We start from the raw sequence: 24,945 nt of genomic DNA on the forward strand, positions 1-24,945 counted from the left end.
TACAGTTGAACTTTTATTTCAAATACAATGAGTAATGATATTTTCTGTTTTAGTATCTCTCCATATTCAATATATCACAGAATGAACTTTCTATTTCTGTAATACTCCAGTAACAAAACAAAGTCTTTGTGAATTAAGATCTGTTCAGTTAATTTCAATTAAACTTTAAAAAGAAAAATTGAAATTGAAGTTCCACACAAATGAATGGAAACTTAGCTGATGTGGAAAATTCCATAACTTAAGAGTTGAGGTTATAAGTTATGCCTTACACAAAAACTAGAAAAACAGTTTTTCTCTTGTTATTGTATGGATCACAAGACATTCATGAAACGTGAACAGCATTTTCATTGTCACAGAGGCAATATTTAACAAACAAAATAATTCTCATACAACATAAAATGCTCAGTAGTACCTTGTGGTATTTCAAATTTATTGCCACACACACAAAATAAGCAAAATAAATCTCTGCAGTAATGATGGGTTTTCCTGTGAAAGAGCATAAAGGATGAAATAAAATTTATAAGATTCACTACATTTTCAGTTTGAGATGTAAATTAACATCCGTATTTAAGCTGCAACAGATAATTTCACACATACTAATTGGAAGACTATACTTAAGAAAAGAAACAACAAATGATACAGTGTAAGGCACACTTTGGAAACAAGTATTCACTGCTTTCAATCTGCTTACCCTTTTCTGGGGGATAGTTTCTTAATTGCCCGCAATTTTTAAAGAAATGTACGTAAAGGAACTTCATATGACAAATTTTTCCTGAATAGTCTTCTTCTTAAAAAGATCATATGCAATAGATTAAGCCAAAGGATCACTCTGGCATATTTTGTTGCAATAGTTCCATAGGCTGATCAACAGTCCAGCATTTCAGCCTTTCTTGTCAACTGCATGAACAAGCCAAAAGAGCACTTCACTGTGCCAATTAGAAATAGCTTTTTGTTCTGAGGCTGCAATCATTAAAGTAATATTTTTTCAAATATAGGTGTTAAAATAATACAAGATCCTTGCCAAAAAGTAATTGTCAAAAGGCTTCAGATAAGATATAAAATGTAGTTGAAGATAAAAATTCACTCATTGTCCTGTAATTTTAAAGAGTCCTTTCTGCTAACATGCCAATGTGTAAAGTAATCTTACATTATATCATACAGACACACAATATTTAATAAAAGCAGCTAAGAGATTTACTGCATTTTACAATTTAATATGAAACCATCATGGTTAAATAACATTGGTCACAGCTACGGATGTGATTGCTTATTACTTAAAACCATGTTGCTGTAGTCCAGTTGCACAGAACCTAAGGTGCTGGTGATGCTGTCTCAGTGTAGCCTCTTGCAGATTTCCACAGGGGCTTGTAATAGATCCATCCATCACCCTACCAAATACAGGTCAAAGAAAAAATATTCAGACTAAAAACTGTAAAAGATGATACACTGCTGAAAACTGTTGTGGCAGAATGGTTAATTTGCCTTCTAAGGAAAAAATAGGCAGACATAAAATAGCAGTAGAAAAAGAACTATTAAAAGTTAATTAACTGTAAGGGGCTGCCTTTATAATTGAGTTAAAAAAACCTCTGGCCTAGGCAGCCTGTAATCATCAAAGCAAAGAAAAATAGATAAATTCAACCAGAGTCATAGAAAAGTACAGCACAGAAACAGGCCCTTCGTCCCATCTAGTCCATGCCAAACCATTTAAACTGCTTACTCCCATCAACCTGCACTGGGACCATGGGCCTCCATACACCTACCCCACCTTCTGAGTTTGCTCTGCCATTTAGTTGGACAACAGGAGGCTTTCAAAGGATGGGTCAGACACAGGGACAGAATACAAATGGCTCTCATTCTAGATGACTGAATCGAATCTCTTTGATTTTTGCGTATTCTATTCAATGCTCATGAAATCAAATTCAGAAATAAAATGTGTTGCACGAATGAACCAGTTGTCTTTCATTCCCCATTCCAGTCCCACCGTGAACTCTGTCATCTTACTCTATTCTAATAAAGCTCAGGGCTTGGTATTACCTGACTGCTCTCAGAAATACACAATTCATTCAGTAACTGTAAACAACTAGTATTTCTAGTTGTATCAGAATTGGACAATTCTAATGAAAGGTTGCCAGACAGAAACTCTCTTCCTCTGACCTGCTGACCATTTTCACCTAATTCAATTGCTGATGTTCAGCATCCAGAGTCTTTTATTTAAATTTATGAAATGTTCATTTTAGATGGAAAAACATACAGTACTGTCCTAGTGACATTTATATAGCTAGGGTGCCTAAGACTTTTGCACAGGGAGTTTTGTAAACCTCTCAGGAGCAAAGGATGTTGGGAATGGAGAGTGGAACGCCATGGGAGGGGTGTGGGACAGGTGGCAGAAAAGGAATGCCAAGGATGGGGCGGTGGCATGGGTGCAGGCACTCCTAGTCCTAAGACACCAGGCAAGGTCATTTGATTCCAAACAATTGGTTTATTGATCATTACAGAATGTGTTTCTGGTTCTTCCCGCTCCCTCCCGTTTTCCCAACCATGATTCCCCTCTTACTGCCTGCTTCCCACTCTTAGTCAACAGCCTGCTGTAACTGTGCAAATGTATGTCTATGGCTGCTTAGATTATTATTTCCCATGAATTTTAAGGATTGATGGCCAAAGGTTACCTCTTGATGGAAATACTTTGTCTTCCACGGTGTCTCTGTCTCTGCACGGTGGCGGGCTTCTGACCTCTGACGTTCCTCTAGTAAGCTCTTGTGTTCAGTTGCCTTTGCTATGTTTTTTACCCTCAAAGCTTCAGTCACGTGTTGCCACAAGCGTCTATTAAACATAGAAATTACATTGTTAAATACATGACACTGAACTTTTAAAAACAGGATATAGTCACAGCTTGGAAGGTGCCCATTTATTTCCCACCTTGATTTGCACTTGAAGGCAGTCATGAATTATCCTTATTAATTCACATTCATCACCCATTACCATAAGGTAAAGAATTCTAACCCAACAATAATAAAAGAATCAATAGACTATTAAATATTCAACAAAATATTTGGTATGGATGATGCACAGAACTTATCAACCCAAAAAAAGACTAAATTCAGTTAACTTTGAGTACATTCCTTCCAAAGACATTGCCAACATATTTTTTAAACATTCTGAGGAGCTTGCACCCAATGAGGTACTTTTTAAATTGTATTCACTGTTGCGCGATGAAAAAATGAGCAATCAGTTTGTACACATCATGTTCTGAAAACAACACACATTCAAAAAGTGATTCTTTTAGTTATAATGATTGGATGGACACTGGTAAGATATCTTCCCAACTCTTCTTAAAATTGATTCAAAAGGTTTATAAAAGCCCACACAGGAACAATTTAAATTCTCCTTACTTAGCACATCACCAGAACGTCAATTTTCAGTCCTGTCTCAGCTCAAGGTTGAACTTATTGCAGAACTTACGGATTTGAAGGTAGACTGCTAGGGCAAAATGGTAATTGATGCTGGGAGACAATGGGCTTTGTAGAAAAAGAAAGAGGCTTGTGAATTGTTGGGGAAGGACTAAGAACCAATGATTTCTATCACAGATGGCAGGAGATGCTGTCACCAATTACGCTGAAGAGTACGGGAGTTATTTCTGGGGTTCTGGATAATACTTATCCCTCACTCAACATCACATAAATAGTTTAATCGGTTTTAGCATTATTTGGGGTACAAATTAGATGTTACAGTTCCTTTATAGTAACTAGGACCTCTGCTACATGGAAAAATGTTTTGGCACTTGGAGAGGGTGCACTGAAGATATACCAGGATTAGTTAGGAGGGGAAAAAAAAGCAATAATTTTCTTCCTTGTGCACAAAGGAAACCATGGAGAGATCATTTAGGTGTTTTGATAGGTACATGGATGGTAGGGGTATGGAGGGCCATGGTCCTGGTACAGATCTATAAACTCCTACATCCATAAGTTTAAATGGTTTGCCATGGACTAGATGGGCCAAAGGGCCTGTTTTTGCGCTGTACTTTTCTATGATGCTATGACTCGATGAAATTATTTGACCCTATAAAGTGGGAAGTACCTACAATGGAGAAGACAATAAACAAGCCTGATAAAAATTGATAATACAAGGATTAGAGATGGTGGAAAAAGGTGGGCTTCAGAAAATTTCTCTTCATCCAACAGGAAATGGAGGTCCAAGTCTTACTGCACAGCAAAATAGGGTAAATATATTTATAGAAAAAATACCCAATGAGTTGTGGAGCTACAAGTTATAAGGTGATAAACTGACAGCTGCAGAAAATACAGTGCCTATAAAAAGTATTCACCACCCCTAAAGTTTTCAGGTTTTATTGTTTTACAACACTAAATCACAGTGGATTTAATTTGGCTTAATTTGACACTGATCAGCAGAAAAAAGACTCTTCTGTGTCAAAGTGAAAACAGATCTCTACAAAGTGATCTAAATTAATTACAAATACAAAACACAAAATAATTGATTGCATTCATATTCACCCTACCCCCCCCCCCCCCCCACTTAATATGACAGACTAAATCACTGGTACAGCCAACTGGTTTTAGAAGTCACATAATTAGTTAAATGAAGATCTGTTCTTGGAGAGCTGTGTGCAGTCAATGTGTTTCAATTGATTGTAGTAAAAATGAACCTGTATCTGGAAGGTCCAATTGCTGGTGAGTCAGTGTCCTGGCAAAAACTTCACCATGAAGACAAAAGAACACTCTAAGCAACTCCACTAAAGGGTTATTGAAAAGCACAAGTCAAGAGATGGATACAAGAAAAATTCCAAGATAATAAATATCTCTTGGAGTACAGTTCAGTCAATCATCAAGAAATGGTAAGAAAATGTCACAGCTGTAAATCTGCCTAGAGCAGGCCATCCTGAAAAACTGATTGACTGTGCTAGAAGGGGACTAGTGAGGACGGCCACCAATAGACCTAAGACAACCCCAGAGGAGTTGCAAGCTTCAGTGGCTGAGATGGGAGAGGCTGTGCATACAACTGCTGGTTGAGTGCTTGACCAGTTGCAGCTATATGGGAGAGTGGCAAAGAGAAGACATTGTTTAAAAAAACTCACATGCAATCTCAGCTAGAGTTTTCCAGAAGGCATGAGGGTGTCTCTAAATCAGCTGGAAGAAGGTTCTACAGTCATGAAAACAAAATTGAGCTCTTTGGCCATCAGATTAAATGTCATGTTTGGTGTAACCCAAACACCACACACCATTCCTACATCGAAGCATGATGGTGGCTGCATCAAGCTGTGGAGATACTTCACTGCAGCAGACCCTGAAAGGCTTGTGAAGGTAGAAGGTAAAATGAATGCAGCAAAATCCTGGAGGAGAACTCCAGGAGCAGTCTTCAAGAGAACTATAATTTGGGAGATTTGTTTTCCAGCAAGACAATGACCCCATGCATAAAACCAAAGCTACACAGAAATGGCTTAAAGACAACAAAGTCAAGTCCTGGAGTGGCCATGTCAAGAGTCCAAACCTCAATCCAAATGAGAATTTGTGACCGTTCACTTATGATCCCCATGGAATTTGACAGAGCTTGAGCAGTTTTGTAAAGAAGAATGGGGAAAAATTGCAGTGTCTAGATGTGTAAAGCTGATAACAGACTTATATACAGACTCAAGATTGTTAATTGCTGCCAGAACTAAATACTGACTTGAAGGGGTTGAGTAATTACACAATCAATTATTTTGTCTTTAATAATTATAATAAATTAGACCACTTTATAAAAATTTGTTTTCACTTTGACAGGAAAGAGACTTTTCTGTTGATCAGTGCCAAAAGAGCCAAATTAAATCCACTATGATTCAATGTTGTAAAACAATAAAACAGGAAAACTGTTTATTTGGTACTATAATAGCTGTACAATACTGTAATTCTATGAATGTAATGATAAAGTATTTCAGTTTCTGTAACATGCTTTGGAAAGGACACGAATAATGCTATAGAAATGAACATTTCTCCGTTTGTCTATTCTAACACAACTACCTTCAGCAAGACTACTGCTATGAATTCCTTGACATCATGAATAAAATTATTCAAATGGTTTAATTTACCGGTAATATAAAGCAATGTATACAGTATACAATCTGAAATTCTTCCTCTTTGCAGATATCCTTGAAAGAAGAAACCCCACAGAATAATAATATTCTATGAATAACAGAAAGATCAGAACCCCGAAGCCCACTCCCCCTCCCCATTGCACAAGCAGTGACCCTGATCTATCAAGAAATCTCTGATTTCTGCTTGCAGTACAAGTTTTGTCCCACTTCTGAAAAGGAGGCCAGAAGCATTTTCTGGCACCCAAAAAAGGGAACAATGCAATTTATTGATTTTGGCAAAAATCCTTAGCTATTTAATCAATTACATCTCCAGATGTGAACAACCACATTTTTAAAAAATCAGCAATTTTTGAGTGTGGGTGGAGGTATGTCTTTAGCAAATGAGGTGCAAGGTTCTCCTTCCCTTTGATAGCCTGGGCAAGTGTAGCATCTGCTGAGTCACCCTCCCCCACCATGATAAGCATCAAGTGAAGTCATAAGAGCAGCTGGGTCATATCACATGTCCTGGTTATGTGGCCACTGACACCAGGCAGACAATCTCTGAAGAGTATAGATAATAGAACCAGATAGTTCTGGGTCTGTACTCACTTGAATTCAAAAGTATGAGGGGGAGAACTTATTGAAACCTATCGAAAGTTGAAAAGCTTGACAGAGTGGATGTTTCCTATGGTGGGAGAGTCTAAGACCAGAGCACACAGCCTCAGAATAGAGGGACATCTATATAAAATAGAGGTGAGGAGGAATTTCTTCAGCCAGAGTGGTGAATCTTTGGAATCTGTTGCCACAGGCAGCTGTGGAGAACAAGTCATTGGGTATCCCAGCTATACTGGAAAGTTGGGGGAGGAGATGGAGATGGAAAGTCTTGTAGATCTCCAATATGTCACCATTTCCAGTAATTACTTCTCATCATAGCTGTTACACAAAAATGGAAAACAGTCCTGAAAAGTTTAAGGCAACTTAAAAAGACTCCCACGTTTTGTATTAAATGGTGATTACCATCATTCAACCATCGATCACCCAAGCTGCACATTAGTCATTACTATCATTATGTGCTGCGTCGTATGACATAGGCGATTATGGTTTTTCCATGACCACAATTGTTCTTAGCAATTTTTTTTCTACAGAAGTGGTTTCCCATTGCCTTCTTCTGGGCAGTGTCTTTACAAGATGCATGACACCAGCCTTTATCAATACCCTTCGGAGATTGTCTGCCTGGTGTCAGTGGTTGAATGCACCAGCTGTTCATATGACCATCTACCACCTGCTCCCATGGCTTCACATGACTCTGTTCAGAGGGCTAAGCAGGTGCTACACCTTGCCCAAGGGTGACATGTAGATTAGCAGACAGAAAGAATGTCTTACACCTCCTTTGATAGGGACACATCTCCATCCCTCCACCCAAGATGTAGAGTATGTAAACTTAAAATACGAAATGTATTTGTATGAAAGTGTGCAGGATATTTTCTGCAATGACTGGTCAACAATGTCCACTGGTAACATTATTGTCGTTCTGGAAATTACTGCTCAGAATGCATGAGATTAATTATTTTACCTGGATTCGAAAGGGCCTTGTTTCTTCATGGGCCGCACTCTCTTTTTGGTGACAGGAAGTTTAGTGACATCAATGGTTCTTGAGTCTCCATTGCTGTAAGTGAATTCAAGCACACCATTCCATTCACCCTGCACTCTGCATACAACAGTGTTTGTTGTATTGTGCTTCACTTCAGCTGTCACTCTGGAGGAGGAAGTTGGAAAGTACCAATTACATAATTTTGCCATAACACAGATACATGTTTAAGCCAAAAAAAAATCAACTTCAGTTCTGACTTTGCCCTGTGTGATGAATACAGCACAGTAATTCTTTAGGTGGAGCTTCTTGCTTTCAATTCCAGGGATCTAGATTCAGTCCTGATGCTCTCTGTGTGCAGTCTGCAGGTCCGCTCTGGGACTGTGAATATCTTTCAGATGCTCTGGTTTCCTAATGGACTGGTTGGGTGGAGTTGTTCTCCAATCTTGGCAATTTACTTGCAAACGTTTTGGCACCGTGCAAGAAGACATCATAATGCACTGTTAATTGTGGTATGCCCTCCGAATGCTTGGCCTTTATACACTGGACATCATTATGGAAAAAATTGTGACGTAGGGACAATTGTAACTCAGTTGTAATAACGGTCAATCAGCTGATTGACAGGTATAAAAAGGCTAAGCACTTAGAGGGCACATCACAATTAACAACACACAGAAGATGCCTCCTCACATGATGACGAAATGTTTGCAAGTAAATTGCCAAGATTGGAGAACAATTCAACCCAACCATTGATCACCCAAGCTGCACATTCTCTGAATTATTTCCATCTAGTGGATTGGCAAGATCCGGCCTCTTGGTGGACCAGACTTTGGAAATAAGTGACAATGATTCCTTGACCCTCAGCATAGCCATGGACAAGGACTGGCACAGATGATGTGGGCAAGTATTTAATAAGGGAGGTCTAATTACAATGTTAGGGAGGAACTTGGGAGTATCTGACTGGAAACAGATGTCAGGGAAATGCATAGCAGTAATGTGTAGGTTGTTTAAGGAGCACTTGCATGGGGTTCTGGATCAGTTTGTCCCACTGATAACAGGGAAAGAATGGTAGGGGAAGGAACCATGGTTGATAAGAGAAGTGAACATCTAGTCAAGAGGAAGAAGGAAATATTCTTAAGGTTTAGGAAGCAGAAAACTCAGGCAAGTCTCAAGAGTTATAATGTGATCAGGAAGGAGCTAAAGATGTTCAAGTTCAGGTTTATTGTTATTTCAACCATATACATACATGCCACTAAATCAAATAAGGTGCATTTATGTCACAATTCAAAAAGCAAACAGTATAACACTATTGGTGCTTCATATGTGACGAGACCTGGTTGGTAGCTGGGAGTTCAGTAATCTCATGGCCTAGGTGAAGAAGCTGCTCCCCATCTTAACAGCTCTTGTCCTAAAACTACGGTACCTCCTACCTGATGGCAGGGGTTCAAAGAGGTTGTTGGACAGATGCGAGTGATCATTGACAAGGTTAAGGGTCGAGCATAGGCAGCTCTCCTGGTAAGTATCTCAGATGGTAAGTATACCTGATGGTAGGGATTCAAGGAGGTTGTTGGACAGATGCGAGTGATCACTGACAAGGTTAAGGGTCGAGCATATGCAGCTCTCCTGGTAAGCATCTCAGATGGTTTGAAGAGACACCCTGATGGACTTCTTCAACCATTCTCACAATAATTTGTAGGGCCTTCTGCTTAGATGACTTCCAACTCCTGTACCAAATGGTGATGCAGCCGGTCAGGACACTCTCAACAGTGATCCTGTAAAAATTGGAAATGGGGGGAGGGGCTCATTCATCTCAATCTCCTCAGGAAGTGAAGATGCTGCTGTGCTTTCTCGACTAAGGACGTGGTGCTGAGAGATCGTTCCTAGAAACCTGGCACTATCTCTCTCCACGTATACATGCAGTGAGGAGTAATCAATCTGCACCTTCCTAGAGTCTACAATCATCTGCTTGGTCATGTCCATATTGAGACTCAGGTGTCAAGCTCACCCTATTCTATCAACCACTCTACCTCCTCTCTAAATGCAGCCTTATCATCATTACAGATGAGGCCAAGCACTGTTAGGTCAACAGCGAACTTCATTTGGCTGCAACTGAATCTAGCAGTACAGTCACATGTTAGCAGCATGAACAGCAGAGGACTGAGCATGCAGCTCTGGGGGGGTGCTGGTGCTCAACATGATAGAACCTTCGTTTTGCCACACAGACTGACTGGGGTCTTTCTGTCAAGAAATCCACAATCCAATTACAGAGAGAAGTGTTGAGATCCATTTTGGACAGTTTACCCTCCAGTTTCTGAGGGACAATTCTATTAAATGCTAAACCGAAGTCGATAAACAAAATCCAGGCGTATGAGGCACTATTTTCCACGTGGGCCAGGACAGCGTGGATGGCACGAGAGCTAGAAAGGGACATGAGAAGGACTTGGCTAGTAGCATTAAGGAGAACTCCAAAATGTTCTACAAGTTTGTGAAGAACAAGAGGATCACAATAGCTCAGGGATAAAGAAGGACACGTGCCTGCAAGTAGAGGAGGTAGGTGAAGTCTTAAATAAACTCTGCAACAGTGTTAACCTAGTTGAGGGAATGTGACATATGAATTCAGCGTAGAACGAGCTAATGTGTTAGAGAATGTTGAGGTTAAGAAAGGTAGTGCTAGAACTTCTGAAAAAAAAACAGGAGGAATAACTCCCCAGGCTGGACAGGGTGCAACCCAGGTTACAATAAGATCAAAAGACATAGGAAGAGAATTAGACCACATGGCCCATTGAGTCTGCTCCACCATTCCATCATGGCTGATTTATTATCCCTATCAACCTCATTCTCCTGTCTTCTCCCTACAACCTTTAATGCCCCAACCAACCAAGAACCTACCAACCTCTGTTTTAAATATACTTCAAGGCATGGTCTCCACAGCTGTCCATGGCAATGAATTTCACAGATTCACTGCCCTGTGGAAAAAAATTCCTCCTCATCTCCATTCTAAACCAACATCCCTCCATTCTGAGGCTCTTATATTCTAGTCCTCTAGAAAGGAATGCTAACATTGCATTTGTCTTCCATACCACAAAGTCAACCTACAAGTTAACCTTTAAGGAATCCTGTACAAGGACTTCCAAGTCTCTTTTGCACCACTGAATTTCCTCTCCATTTAGAAAATAGTCTATGCCTTTATTCCTTCTATACTAGAGTTCTTTCAGAGCTTTTTTTCCCCAGAATTCCGAGTGTAGTCCATCCGGTCCAAGTGACTATTCTCTTTTCTGACTCTTCAGCTTCGCAAGCACTTTCTCTTTAGTAATCAGAACTACATTCACTTCTGTCCACTAACACTCTCACATTTCTGGCTTTCTGCTTGCATCTTTTTAAACAAAGACTGATGCAGAATATTAAGTTCATCCACCATATCTTTGTTCCCCATTACTACCACTGCAGTGTCATGTTGCAGTGGCCCATTATTCACTCTTGTCTCTTTTACTCTTTATAGATCTGAAAAATTATTGGTATCCTCCTTTATATTACTGGCTAGCTTATCTCCATATTTAATCTTCACCTTCTTTATGGCTTTTTTAGTTGCCTTCTGTTGGTTTTTAAAAGTTTCCCAATCACCTAACTTCCTACTAATTTTTGCTCGATTATATGCTCTTCTGCTTTGCTTTTATGCTGACTTTGACTTCCCTTGTCAGGCACATCCTACCTTTAGAACACTTCATATCATCCTTCCTTTACAATACTTCATCTTTGATATGTAAATATCCTGCACCCTCCAAACTGCCCCCAGAAACCCTAGCTATTGCAGTCCTAACATTATTCCTGCTAGAGTTCTCTTCCAATCAACTTTGGCCTTCTCCTCTCTGATGCCTCTATAATTCCCTTAACTGTAATAATAAATTCAATCGTATTATGAGCACTGCCTCTCAAGGGTTCCTTTACCTTGAGCTCCTTAATCAAATCCTGTCCATTACACAACACCCAATCCAGAATTGCTTTTCCACTAGTGGCCTCAACCACAAGCTGCTCTAAAAAAGCCATCTCACAGGCATTCTACAAATTCCCTCTCTTGGGATCCCACACCAAGCTGATTTTCCCAATGGACCTGCAAATTGAAATCCTGCATGAGTATTGCCTTTATTATACCCCTTTTCTATTCCCCATTGAAATTTACATCCTACATCCTGACAACTGTCCAAGGGCCCATCTTTTTACCCTTGCAGTTTCTTATCTCTACTCACAAAGGTTCTACAACTTCCAATCCTATGTCACCTGTTTTTATGGATTTGATTTCATTTTTTAACAGAGACCCCCCACCTCCTCGGTCTACCTGCCTGCCCTTTCAATACAATATGCATTATTGGATGTTAAACACCCAAATATAATGTTCTTTCAGCCACAACGCAGTGATACCAATAATATCATACGTGCCAATCCTTAACTGTGTTACAAGATTATCTACCTTATTCCACGTGATACATGCATTCAAATATAACATCTGCAGTCTTGTGTTCATCTTGCTTTTTGATTTTGCCCCCATGTTACACTTTACCTTATCCCACTGACTACAATTTTGCCCTATCACCTGCCTGTCCTTTCTCAGTTTCACTATACACTGCATCAAATTGTATATCAACTGCCCATCCTTAGCCTCATCACCCTGCCAAATTAGTTTAAAATCCTCCCCAACAGCTCTAGCAAACCTACCCACAACGATATTCATCCTCTTGGGTACAGGTGTAAAACATCCTTTTTGTACAGGTATACCTTCCCCAAAGATCTAGAAATCTGAAATGCTACCTCCTCAGCCACTCATTCATCTGCACTATCATCCCATTCCTGCCCTGACTAGCATATGATACTGGGAATAATCCAGAGATTACTACCTTGGAGGTCCTGCTCTTCAGCCTTGTCCCAAAATCCCTTAACTCAATGTGTAGGACCTCTTCTCTCTTACTACCCATGTTATTGGTGGCAACGTGCAGCACAACCTCTGGTTACGATGGAAAACAAGGGAAGAGATGGCTGAAGCATTGAAGCTCATCTTTGTATCTTCCTTAACTACTGGAGTGGTACTAGAGGATGGAAGAATGGCAAATATTCCACTGTTCAAGAAAGATGAAAGGGATAGCCCTGAGATGTACAGACCAGCAAGTTTTATGCCAGTGGTGGGCACTGGAGAGGGTCCTTAGGGACAAGATTTATGAGCATTTGGAGAATCATAGTTTTATGCAGGATAGTGAGCATGGTTTTGTGAGGGACAGGTCATACCTCATGAACCTAACTGATCTCTTTCAAGCAGGTATCAAAACAAATTAATCAAGGTAGAGCAGTGAATGTGGATTTCAGTACAGCATTTGACAAGGTTCTCCATGCTAGGCTCATCCACAATGTCATGAGGCACAGGATCCATGGAAATTCGGCTGTGTGGATTCAGAATCGGCTTGGCCACGGTAGGCAAAGCATGGTAATTAGACTGAGCATATTCTGCCTGGAGGTTGGTCACCAGTGGTGTTTGACAAAGTTATGTTCTGGTACTTGTGATGTTTGTGATTTCTATAAATGGCTTGGATGAGGAAGTAGAAGGGAAGGTTAGTAAGTAGGCAAATGATGCAAAGGTTAGATGTGTTGTGAATAGTGTCAAAGGTTGTAGATTAAACAGAATCTAAAAAGGAAACAGTTGGGCAGAGAAGTAGCAGATGGTGTTCAATATGGAAAAGAGTGAAGTGATGCTCTTTGCCTTCAAAATTGAAGGCAGAATACAAGGTTAATCAAAGGAGTCTTAGCAGTGTAGAGGAACATAATTCAGATCTATAGGTCCCTCAAAGCTGTTGTACAATTAGATAGGGTGGATATAAAGGTATATGGTGTGTTGGCATTTAATAAATGGGGGAGTTGAGTTAAAAAGCTGCAAGGTAATGTTGCAGCTCCCTAATATTCTGGTTAGAACATACTTAGATTTCTGCGTTCAATTCTGGTCGCCCTATTATAGGAAGGATGTGGAAGGTTTATAGAGGGTGCAGAGATATGCCTTATGATGAAAGACAGACAGACATACTTTATTGATCCCGAGGGAAATTGGGTTTCGTTATAGTTGCACCAACCAAGGATAGTGTAGAAATATAGCAATATAAAACCATAAATAATTAAATAATAATAAGTTAATTATTCCAAGTGGAAATAAGTCCAGGATCAGCCTATTGGCTCAGGGTATCTGACATTCCGAGGGAGGAGTTGTAAAGTTTGATGGCCACAGGCAGGAATGACTTCCTATGACGCTCAGTGTTGCATCTCGGTGGAATGAGTCTCTGGCTGAATGTACTCCTGTGCCTAACCAGTACATTATGGAGTGGATGGGAGACATTGTCCAAGATGGCATGCAACTTGGACAGCATCCTCTTTTCAGACACCACTGTCAGAGAGTACAGTTCCATCCCCACAACATCACTGGCCTCACAAATGAGTTTGTTGATTCTGTTGGTGGTGCAAGGTTACGCAAGCTGGAGTTTTCCTCTTTGGAGTGTTGAATAGAAGTGTATAAGATTATGAGAGACATAGATAGAGTGGGCAGCCAGCATACTATTGGATAGACACATAGAGATAAGAGAAATAGAAGGTTATGGGCTGCTTAGGGTTAGATTGATCGTGCAGTAGGCTTATACAGAATTCTACAACATGGGCTGAAGGGCCTGTAGCATGCTGTACTGCTCTCTGTTCTCAGTTGGCAGAACTTTGCATACTGGCTTGCATATTAGGTCGACAGTTCAGGTGCAACATCGTGGTCAACCCTGACCAACGGAGGGCCTTAAGAATCTGGAGCAATTTGATGGGAATGTGAGATGAACGGCCTGTTTGCGTGATGCATGGCTCTGATTTTAATACAAAAACAAATCAAAATACTGAGAGACAACGATTAAATGTGCAACTGAACACCCTGAACTGCTGCTTCAGTTGTGGTTTGCTGTTTGTAACTCATGGTGTAAAAACACAAATCTGAATGCAAATGGACATTAACTTTTAGCCTCAAAATTTATACAGATTGATTTTGCCTTCATTACCATCTCATTCACAACTTGTGCACTGATCTAGCTCAATCAACCACTCTATTCTTTAACACACCTTGTAGCAATTTTTTTTCCCTTCCCTTAGCCCAAAACCTGCTTCTGGCTCCATTGCTGCACTTCCACTCTAACACAACCCTCACACACCTACTTTCAGACTGCTTTCTCAATAATAGTTCAATATTACCTTTTCAAACACGCTAGACCCCACCTCAACATGTTCACTCTAGATTCAGCTGCGTGGAGAGGGGGTGCCTGCTACATGGGCAACAGCTTGCTCTCCATAATCACACTGCTCGGACTTGTGTACTGGCTTGAGTGTCACATAGACAGCTGGGACTCATCATCTATGGTCAATCCCGACCAATGGAGGGCCTCAAAATCATGTTTGACATCTCCACCAACCAGTTTTGCAGATCTGATCTTCAAGCTGTTTTTCTGGAAATAATCCACAACGTTCATACAGTGTATCACTTTTAAAGAATATGAGCATTTTTTTTGTGACTGCATTTGGGGTACAATTTCCCTTTACAGGATACAAAGTTCAAGTGTAAATGTTACCATTAAGACTACTGATGCTGATAAGTAGGAATAACTGTACCTGTGAAGTTTTCCACCATAAAATGGTTTTGTGTGAAATGTTATAGCTGCAGAGTAACCAGTCTTTGCGCAGTTGACATTAACTTTCCCTCCCAGCTCTACCCAAGGAACGGTTAAAATAGAACGAGCATAAGCACAAGGAAGGGTAAAGGTGTACTCTTCTCCATGGTCCAAGAGACACAGAAGACCTAAATGATAAATGGACATTCATTAACAACTTTTAAGTCTGAATATGAGCTGTTCAAATACAATGCAACAGAGATTTCAGAAATTATTTAGGTCAGGCAGCATCTGTGGAAAAAAAGAGCCAAAATTAATGTTTCAGATTGACAATTTTTATTTGCTGGAACTAAAACAAATCCTACAGTTGGGCAAGACTAATTTTGACAGCATTATGCAGAAACTTGCACGGATTGATTGCTGAGACTGTTAGCAGCTAAAGTGACATTTGACAATTGGAAGCCTTTGAAAAGTGACAGGCAGGGAGAGTTTAGGGGCAAAATGTTCCTGTTGGAATGAAGGGCAAGGCTGGAAGAATTAGGAAATCCTGTCTGAGGAGGGATGTTGAGGCTCTAGTCAGGTGAAAGGATGAGGCAGGTAGGATCAAGCAAATCCCCTGAGGTGTACAAGGGATATAGAAACACACCAAAGGAAATTAGGGAAGCAAAAAGGCACACTAAGGCAAGTAAGTTAAAGGCAAATCCCAATCTATATGAAAAGCAAAGGAAAAGAAGAGGTCCCCCAAGGATTAGTGAAATCACTTATGTGCGGCCCAGCTGGAAATGAGACGGGTGCAGACACATCAAGCCCTGAGACGCCAGGCAAGGTTATTTGATTCCAAGCAGTTGGTTTATTTATCATTCCAGCATGTCTCTCTGGTGCTTCCAGCTCCCTCCTCTCTCCCTTCCCCTTTTCCCAACCATGATTCCCCTCTCCCTGTCCCCTTCCCACTCTCAGTCCACAATAGAGACCCATATCAGAATCAGGTTTATTCTCACTCACGTCATGAAATGTGATTTTGCGCTTAAGTACAGTACATAAAAATACTACAGTACTGTGCAAAAGTCTTGGGTAACTTAGCTATAAATATGTGCTTAGGACTTTTGCACAGAACTAGACCGTACTGGCACTATAAAAGATGATGCTGGTGATCTTGAGGTGCAAAAGGTGGATAAATCTTTGGAACTAGACAGTATATCCTATGATCCTGTGGGAAACAAAGAAATTGTTGGCCTTGGAGACAAGGTTGAGATATCAGGAGACTGTAATGCTGTGTTTTATTTAAGAATTTTTTTTAGTTAAACCATGGAACTAAAGGCTGATGAGCCCAGCATCAGTGGTGGGTAAGTTACTAGTAGGATTCTGAAAAACAGAATCTTAAAGGGATGGATTGAATAGGGATAGTCAGAATTCCTTTATGCATAGAAAATCAGATCTTGTGAATTGGTTGAGGTTTTAAGTGGTAGCCAAGATGACTGAGGGCGGCAGGGTAGTAGATGTCTATGTGGACTTTTGCAAGGCTTTGAGATCATAAGACATAGGACAAGAATTAGGCCATTTGGCCCAGAGTAAGGTCCACCATGGCTGATTTAGTAATCCCTCTCAACCCTATTCGTCTGCCTTTACCTGCAACCTTTCATACCTTTACTAATTAAGAAACTATCAACCTCTACTTTAATTATAACCAATGACTTCATACGACAGCCAGCTCCAGACATTCACCACCATCTGACTAAAAAAAATCCTCCTCAACTTTGTTCTAAATAGACCTCTTTCAATTCTGAGGCAGTGCCATCTGGTCCTAGACTCCCCCCCTATAGGAAGTATTCTCTCCACATCCACTCTGCCTTACAATACTCAATAGGTTTCAAAGAGATCCTCGCTTATTCTTATAAATTCCAGCAAGACAGGCCTAGCCAGCAGATGTTCCTGACACATTAACAATTAGTGAATCCTGCACGAGACTCACAATTTTCTCCCTGCTTAGAAAATAGTCTATGCCTTTGTTCCTTTTACTAAGGTGTACCATCAAACTTCCCTACCCTTTATTCTTTGCCCATTCTCTGAATCTGTCCAAGTCTTTGAAGTCCTTCCGCAGCTTCTTTGCTTCATCAACAACACCGCCATCCCTCCCCCCACCCTCTGTCCTACCTCATAAGCTGGTCTGGAAGGCTAGGTCAAATGGGATTCAGGTGGTGTCCAATTGGAGACAAATTTGGTTTGGTGTAGGAGTCAGTAGATACTACTGGGATTACCTGTGAATGCAGGGATTGATGCTGGGTCCTCTGTTGTTTGACACATACATGAGTGAGAATATTGGTGGCAATGATTACTCATTTTATAGATGACATCAATATTAGTAGGGTGGTAGACAGTGGAGAAGGACGTCTAAGGTTACAATTGGATTTGAATCAACTGCAAAAATGGAGCAGGAATGACAGAAGCAATTTAACTTAAATAAGTGTTACATTTTAGGAAGTGAAACAAGTGCAGGACATACACGCTGAATGACAAGAATCGTTGCAGAACAGAGAACAAGGGGTACAAGCACATAGTTCCCTGAAAGTGGTGACACAGGCAAACAAGATAATGAAGGTTCATTGTCTTCATAAGACAGAACACAGACTGGTGTTGGGACATCATGTTACAGCTGAAGAGCAATATTGAGACTGTGTCTGGAATATTTTTCAGTGCTGACTGCCATACTATAAGCAAGGATGTGCTTAAGCCAAGGGGGTGCAGAAAAGATTTACAGGAATGTTGCTGGAACTGTTGTCATTGATAATAAAATAACTACAATAATTGAAACACTTGGGCCCAGAACACACACATTAAGACTTAAGCATTCATTGATTTTACTTGTACACAAGGAGAACGGCATGGGTCCCTGTCACCTACACTGTTCTGAAGTCTGAACAGCTGTTTTTATACAGAATTGGCTCATCAGTTGTGGATATTGATATCTGTAAACTGAATATGTTTGAATTCCTTACTCGCAAGATCAATTGCATTCTCCAATAGAGGTGTTAAGAGTCAATTGAAACTTCAAGAAGACAGCAATGACATTTTGAAGTTAGTGAAGGAAACAGAGCCTCAGTTGTTGAGTATGTTTCTCATCCTTCTTATCTCGTCTGTCCCTGACACCCCTTAATGTGTAAAAGGAAGCTATGTTTTAGGAAGACCTTTCTGGAAAAGTCTCATTACTGAGGCCTCACTCATTTGACTTGAGTACACACCATCTTGTCTAAACAGAAGTGTCTCTGCTGGTCTTGCTTGACTACAACTGTCCCAGGCTATCCTTGCCTTACTGCCTTACTCCACAGAACCGAAGAGATGAACTATAGGAGAATCTGACTAGGTGGGTCATTTTCCCTGGAGCAAAAGGTCAGCAGTGAGCTTATTGAAGTTTAAAAAAATAATTTACACATAGGAAAGATGGTTTGTCACAGTCTTTTTCCAAGGACAATGGAGTCCAAAACTCAGGGGCATAAGGTTAAGATGAGAGTGGAAAGATTTAAAGAGGGGACCTGATGAACAAGAAGGGGATGGTGTATGGAATAAGCTGCCAGAGGAAACGGTAGGTGCCTGTACAATTTGGACAGGCACATGGATAGGAAAGGATTAAAGCAGGGGTACCTTACCTGGGGTCCATGGATCCCTCAGTTAATGGTAAGGCTCCATGGCATGAAAAAGGTTGGGAACTGCTGGATAGAGGTATATAGCCAAGTACAGACAATGGGCAGATCAAAAATACATCTTGGTCAGTATGGATGGGTTTGCTTAAAGGACCTGTTTTCATGCTGTAAAACTCTATGACTCCAAGTTTGAAGTTATCAGAAGATCAAGAGGGAAGTTCTCTGACAGGGAGGAGATCCAGAGAGACTGAAATATGGTAGTGATGAAAAAGGGTGGCAAAAGCTTGTGTATAATGAAAGATACACATGGAAGGGCTGGCCACTGGAAATGGTTGAATTCAGTGATGATCCTGAAGGCTGCGAAGTGCCCATGGAAAGATGAAGTGATATTTCTCAAGCACTTTGCATGAATATAGTCAGAGAGGTGTAGGAATAGGATGAGTGATATAAAGTCCCAAGTTGGTGTTTTGCAAAGCAATCACCTAATCTAGGTTTGTCATTTCCAATGCAAACACGAAATCATGAGCACAGAATGCAATATACTAAACTAGATAGAACTCTTAAAGATCAAGGGATATGGGGAGAAGGCAGGAACGGGGTACTGATTGTGGATGATCAGCCATGATCACATTGAATGGCAGTGCTGGCTAGAAGGGCCGAATGGCCTACTCCTGCACCTATTGTCTATTGTCTATTACAAACAGCAGCACCTTTGATGGACAATTTGACGAGCATATTGGTGTAGATCCTCAGCTGAACGAATGTTTCATGTTCAGAAGAAGATGGTTTATACTGAACAAGTTCGGTAGAAATAAATTGAGATAATTCTTGCCAGCACTTAGGAATGTCCAGATCTCAAGAGTGCATGACACGTTTCACCAGTTGCCAAATTATAACGTGTTGTTAGAGACAGAGCATTTATCATATGACAATGGATCCTCAAATGCCAACACAGGTCACAATTAAAATGTTCTATTTGTTAACATATAACCTATATATATTTTAGAAGGTATATTTATCATCTAAAAATTATACTAGCTAAGAAAGAAAGGATAAATATTTAAGTAAATACTAACTAGTTTACAAAATATTATTTCCATAATGTTGTATTTCCTGTTCCAACATCCAGAGCGGCAGAGGAAAACAGCCAGCAACATTTTGAAAAGTTGTTCTTCAGGGAAGGACTTTTGTTTTCAGTCTTAGCAGTACATTATATTTTTTATATTCAAGGATCAACAATTATGCAAATTTTCTACTTTCAGCATTGAGTTCAAAAAATAAAGTACACCTAAATCCAATTTTTGGTGTCATTTTTGAAAATATATCCTAAATATTACCAATATGACTAATGGAAAATGGAAGCACATTTCATCTAACCCTGAGCTTTAAGAATTTAACTTTAATAATAGAATAAAGAATGGCATTGAAGGCTAGGATAAATGCCCTACCAAATGTTATTAATATCATATTTAGCTGCCAGTAAGCTGTCATTCATCTTCAGTAGCACCATGTTAAACCAGAAGTTTTTCAGAGGTGCACCAAATCATACAGGAATGGTCTTTATGACACTACTGACATGTCTCAGAACATTTTTTTGGGATGGGAGAAGGGATGAAATGGTGTTTAGAGGTTCTTTTATGATGTTCAACATTTTCAAAGTGCAATAAGAATTGGCAATGGAAAGAAAGACAATCATGATTCATACTTCTTAATTACCTTTCTGAATAACATATGAACATTTAAAACTTAATATACACACTGAAACCTGAGCTCACCCCATAAGTTCATGTGTCAGGCTTACAACCTGTATCTAGCACTGTACAGCATGATTCACTGCTTTGAGGGAGGGAGGGAAAGCAGAGAAATTCAAAATACAAGTGCTTTGATAATGAATGAACTGAAGGGAAAACAACTCCCTACCTTGAACTGTATTCTTCATTCCTGAGCATGATGCATCCTCCATATACTGCAGGATCAGACCAGGTTGTCAACAGGGAAAAATCACAAAGGCTCTTTTAAGATAGATTTGCTGGCATGGGATTTTCCTTATTTGTGCCACATCAATGCACTTCTATGAGCTACTTTGTAGCTTTTAATATGGACTCAAAACAGAGGAGCAGGAATAGGCCAGTTGGCCCTGATCCAGCACTTAGCATGAAACATGGCTGATGATTAACTTCAGTAACCATGTTCCCAGCTTCTACTCATACTCCTTGATCCCCTCTGCATTTGAAATATATAAGCTGCCTTTTTTAATACGGTGCCTGTACAAAGTATTCACTCCGCTTGGAAGTTTACATGTTTTATTGTTTTACAATATTGAATCAGTGGATTTACTGACACCGATCAACGGAAAAAGACTTTTGTGTCAAAGTGAAAACAGATCTCTGCAGTGATCTAAATTAATTACAAATATAAAACACAAAATAATTGATTACATAAGTATTCACCCCCACCCTTCATATAACACACCAAATCATCACTGGTGCAGCCAATTAGTTTAGAAATCACATAATTAGTTAACTGGAAATCTGTTTTTGGAGTGCCGTGTGCAGTCAAGGTGTTTCAATTGACTGTAGTAAAAATACACCTGTATCTGGAAGGTCCAACTGCTGAAGAGTTAATATCCTGGAAAACACCACACCATGAAGATAAAAGAACACTCCAAGCAACTCCATGAAAAGGTTATTGAAAAGCACAAGTCAGGAGACAGATACAAGAAAATTTCCAAGTCACTGAATATTCCTTGGAGTACAATTAAGTCTAATCATTGAGAAATCGAAAGAATATGTCACAGCTGTAAATCTGTGTAGAGCAAGCCATCCTCAAAAACTGAGTAACTGTGCAAGAAATGGACTAGTGAGGAAGGCCACCAAGAGACCTATGACAACTATAGAAGAGTTACATGCTTTAGCTGTTGAGATGCGAGAGTGGCAAAGAGAAAGCCACTGTTGAGAAACAACTCACATGAAATCTCAGCTGGAGTTTGGCAGAAGGCATATGTGAGTCTCTTAAGTCAGCTGGAAGAAGGTTTTATGATCTCATGAAACCAAAATCAAGCTTTTTTCCCCATTAGACTGAATGCTATGTTTGGCGTAAGCAAACACTACACATCATCAAAAACACACCAACCCTACTGTGAAGCATGGTGGTGGCTGCATCATGCTGTGGGGATGCTTCACTGCAGCAGGCCCTGGAAGGCTTGTGAAGGTAGAAGATAAAATGAATGCAGCAAAATACAGGGAAATCCTGGAGGAAAATCTAATGCAGTCCAAAAGAGACCTGTGACTTGGGAGAAGATTTGTTTTTCCAGCAAGACAATCACAATGACCCAAAGGATAAAGCGAAAGCTACACACGAATGGCCTAGAAGCAACAAAGTTAATGTCCTGGAGTGGCCAAGTCAGAGTCCAGACCTCAATTCAACTGAGAATTTGTGGCTGGACTTGAAAAGGGCTGTTCACTCAGAATCCCCACAAATCTGACAGAGCTTGAGCAGTTTTGTAAGGAAGAAATGGGGAAAAATTGCAGTGTCCAGATGTGCAAAGCTGATACAGACCGATCCATTCGGACTCAAGGCTGTAATTGCTGCCAAAGGTGAATCTACAAGAAACTGACTTGAAGGTAGTGAACACTTATACATTCAATTATTTTGAGATTTATATTTATAACCAGTTTAGATCACTTTGTAGTGATTTGTCTTCACTTTGACACGAGTCTTTTTCTGTATATCTGTGTCAAAAAAGCCAAATTAAATTCACTGTGATTTAATGTTGAAAACAACAACACATGAAATCTTGTGGGCGGGGGGGGGGGGGGGGGGAGGGGGGGCTGAATACTTTTTATAGGCACTGTATATTTAGTAACTTTCACTGCCTTCTGCGGTGGAAAATTCCATAGACTCACCATTTACTGGGTGAAGATAGTTTCTAAACAGCCAGCCAGCCATGCATTCAAACACTTGACCACTTATTCTGGTCTATCCAAACATCAGGGTCATGCTCCATGTATCCAGTTTGTCTAGTCTTGCTAGACTTTTGAGATCTTCTCATTCTCTCTTATCCCAGTGAATAAACCTTTGCTAAAATTCAAAAAAACATGAGAGAGTCTGCAGATGTTGGAAATCCAAAGCAACACACTAAAAACGTTGGGGGAACTCAGATCAGATCCAGAATCAGGTTTTATTATCACGGGCATGTGACATGAAATTTGTTAACTTAGCTGCAGCAGTTCAATGCAATACATAATATAGAAGAGAAAAAAATAATAAATAAAATACAATAACAACAATAAATAAATAAGTAAACTAGAGGGTGGAGCTTAGGAGGAATGATGGCACCTAACGGTGACTCCTTTGCTTGCATCTTCAGAAACAACTCTATTTCTATCTTTAATATCTTTATTTTTCCCTTTCAGGGTTCTTTTGAAGACCCTGACCTGGAGTTACACACAGGCTTTGGTTCTTTATGGGAATGGGACCCGCTCTCGGGGTTCCACAACTGGCCGCTATTCAACATGCCAAGGGTTTGGCGTGAGAACCTCAATCATGTTCGGAAGCCTAAGATCTCAGGCCTCTGGAGACGGGTGGATCGAGGGTCAGGCAGGAGACTTGTGTGTTGTCAGGTAGGCCTGTAATTCTTTCGCTGTGGGCTTAAAGACCGGAGGTCTTTGCGTTCTTCGGACACAGAGCTCGAAAAAAAACAATGAAATGGATTTTTAAGATCATAAACCAGTGGGTTGTTGTTATGTCTCCCACTCACTGTGAAAATGGGGGACACCTCCCTCTCCCTTGCCAGGGAAAATGAGAACCTGTGGTTTGTCAAATCTTGGATGAAATTCAAAGCTTTTGGGGTAACTTTGGTCTGTGTCTTTGCTATTGTCTAGCACACACTTGGGCTCAGTGATGGTACCGATGTGCTTTTTTTTGCTAGTGGGGGGAGCAGGGATCGTTGCTCGCTGCTGCTTACACGTGGGAGGGGGAGAGTTGGGGGGGGAACAACTATATAAGTTTTTGAGCACATTTGTTGACATGCCAAATCTCTTCAAACTCCTAATAAAGTATAGCCACTGTCTTGCCTTTTTTTATGATTACATCAGTATGTTGGGAACCAGGCTAGACCTTCAGAAATCTTGACAACCAGGAACTTGAAGCTGCTCACTCCCTCCACTTCTGATCCCTCTATGAGGATTGGTATGTCTTCTTTCGTCTTACCCTTCCTGAAGTCCACAATCTGATCTTTTGTCTTACTGACATTGAGTGCCATGTTGTTACTGTAGCACCATTGCACTAGTTGGCATATCTCACTCGGTAATGCCCTCTCGTCACCACCTGAGATTCTACAACAATGGTTGTAACGTCAGCAAATTTATAGATATTTGAGCTATACCTAGCCACACAGTCATGAGTATATAGACAGTAGAACACTGGGCTCACCCCTGGGGTGAGCCAGTGTTGATAATCAGCGAAGAGGATATGTTATCACCAATCCGCACAGATTGTGGTCATCCAGTTAGGAAGTCAATTGCAGAGGGAAGTACAGATGCCCAGGTTCTGCAACTTCTCAATCAGCATTGTGGGAATGATGATATTAAATGCTCAGCTATAGTCGATGAACTGCATCCTGACACAGGTGTTTGTGTTGTCCAGGTGGTCTAAAGTTGTGTGGAGAGCCATTGAGATTGCATCTGCCGTTGACCTATTGTGGCGATAGACAAATTGCAATGGGTCCAGATCATTGCTGAGGCATGAGTTCAGTCTAGTCATGACCAACCTCTCAAAGCATTTCATCGCTATAGATGTGAGTGCCTCTGGGTGATAGTCATTAAGGCAGCTTGCATTATTCTTCTCAGCCACTAGTATAACTGTTGCCTTTTGAAGCAAGTGGGAACTTCTGCCTGTAGCAGCCAGAGGTTGAAAATGTCCTTGAATATTCCCACTAGTTGGTTGGCACAGATTTTCAGAGCCTCACCGGGTACTCCATCTGGACCTTCCGCC

General features: G+C 40.4%; 1 protein-coding gene across 2 annotated transcripts in view; it reads right to left on the minus strand.

The window, feature by feature from the left end:
• The window catches only part of osbpl11 (oxysterol binding protein-like 11), a 132,349-nt gene continuing 107,404 nt past the window's right edge, over positions 1-24,945 (minus strand). For both annotated transcript variants that reach the window (XM_073047546.1, XM_073047545.1), the window contains 4 exons: positions 15,318-15,504; positions 7,638-7,820; positions 2,667-2,820; positions 1-1,388 (listed from right to left, as the gene is read on the minus strand). In XM_073047546.1, coding sequence (XP_072903647.1) covers positions 1,311-1,388; positions 2,667-2,820; positions 7,638-7,820; positions 15,318-15,504 — 602 coding nt within the window. In that variant the 3' untranslated portion in view covers positions 1-1,310. The remainder of the gene's footprint in view (positions 1,389-2,666; positions 2,821-7,637; positions 7,821-15,317; positions 15,505-24,945) is intronic.

The sequence above is a fragment of the Hemitrygon akajei genome, chromosome 5, assembly GCF_048418815.1.
Source record: "Hemitrygon akajei chromosome 5, sHemAka1.3, whole genome shotgun sequence".
Classification (NCBI taxonomy): domain Eukaryota; kingdom Metazoa; phylum Chordata; class Chondrichthyes; order Myliobatiformes; family Dasyatidae; genus Hemitrygon; species Hemitrygon akajei.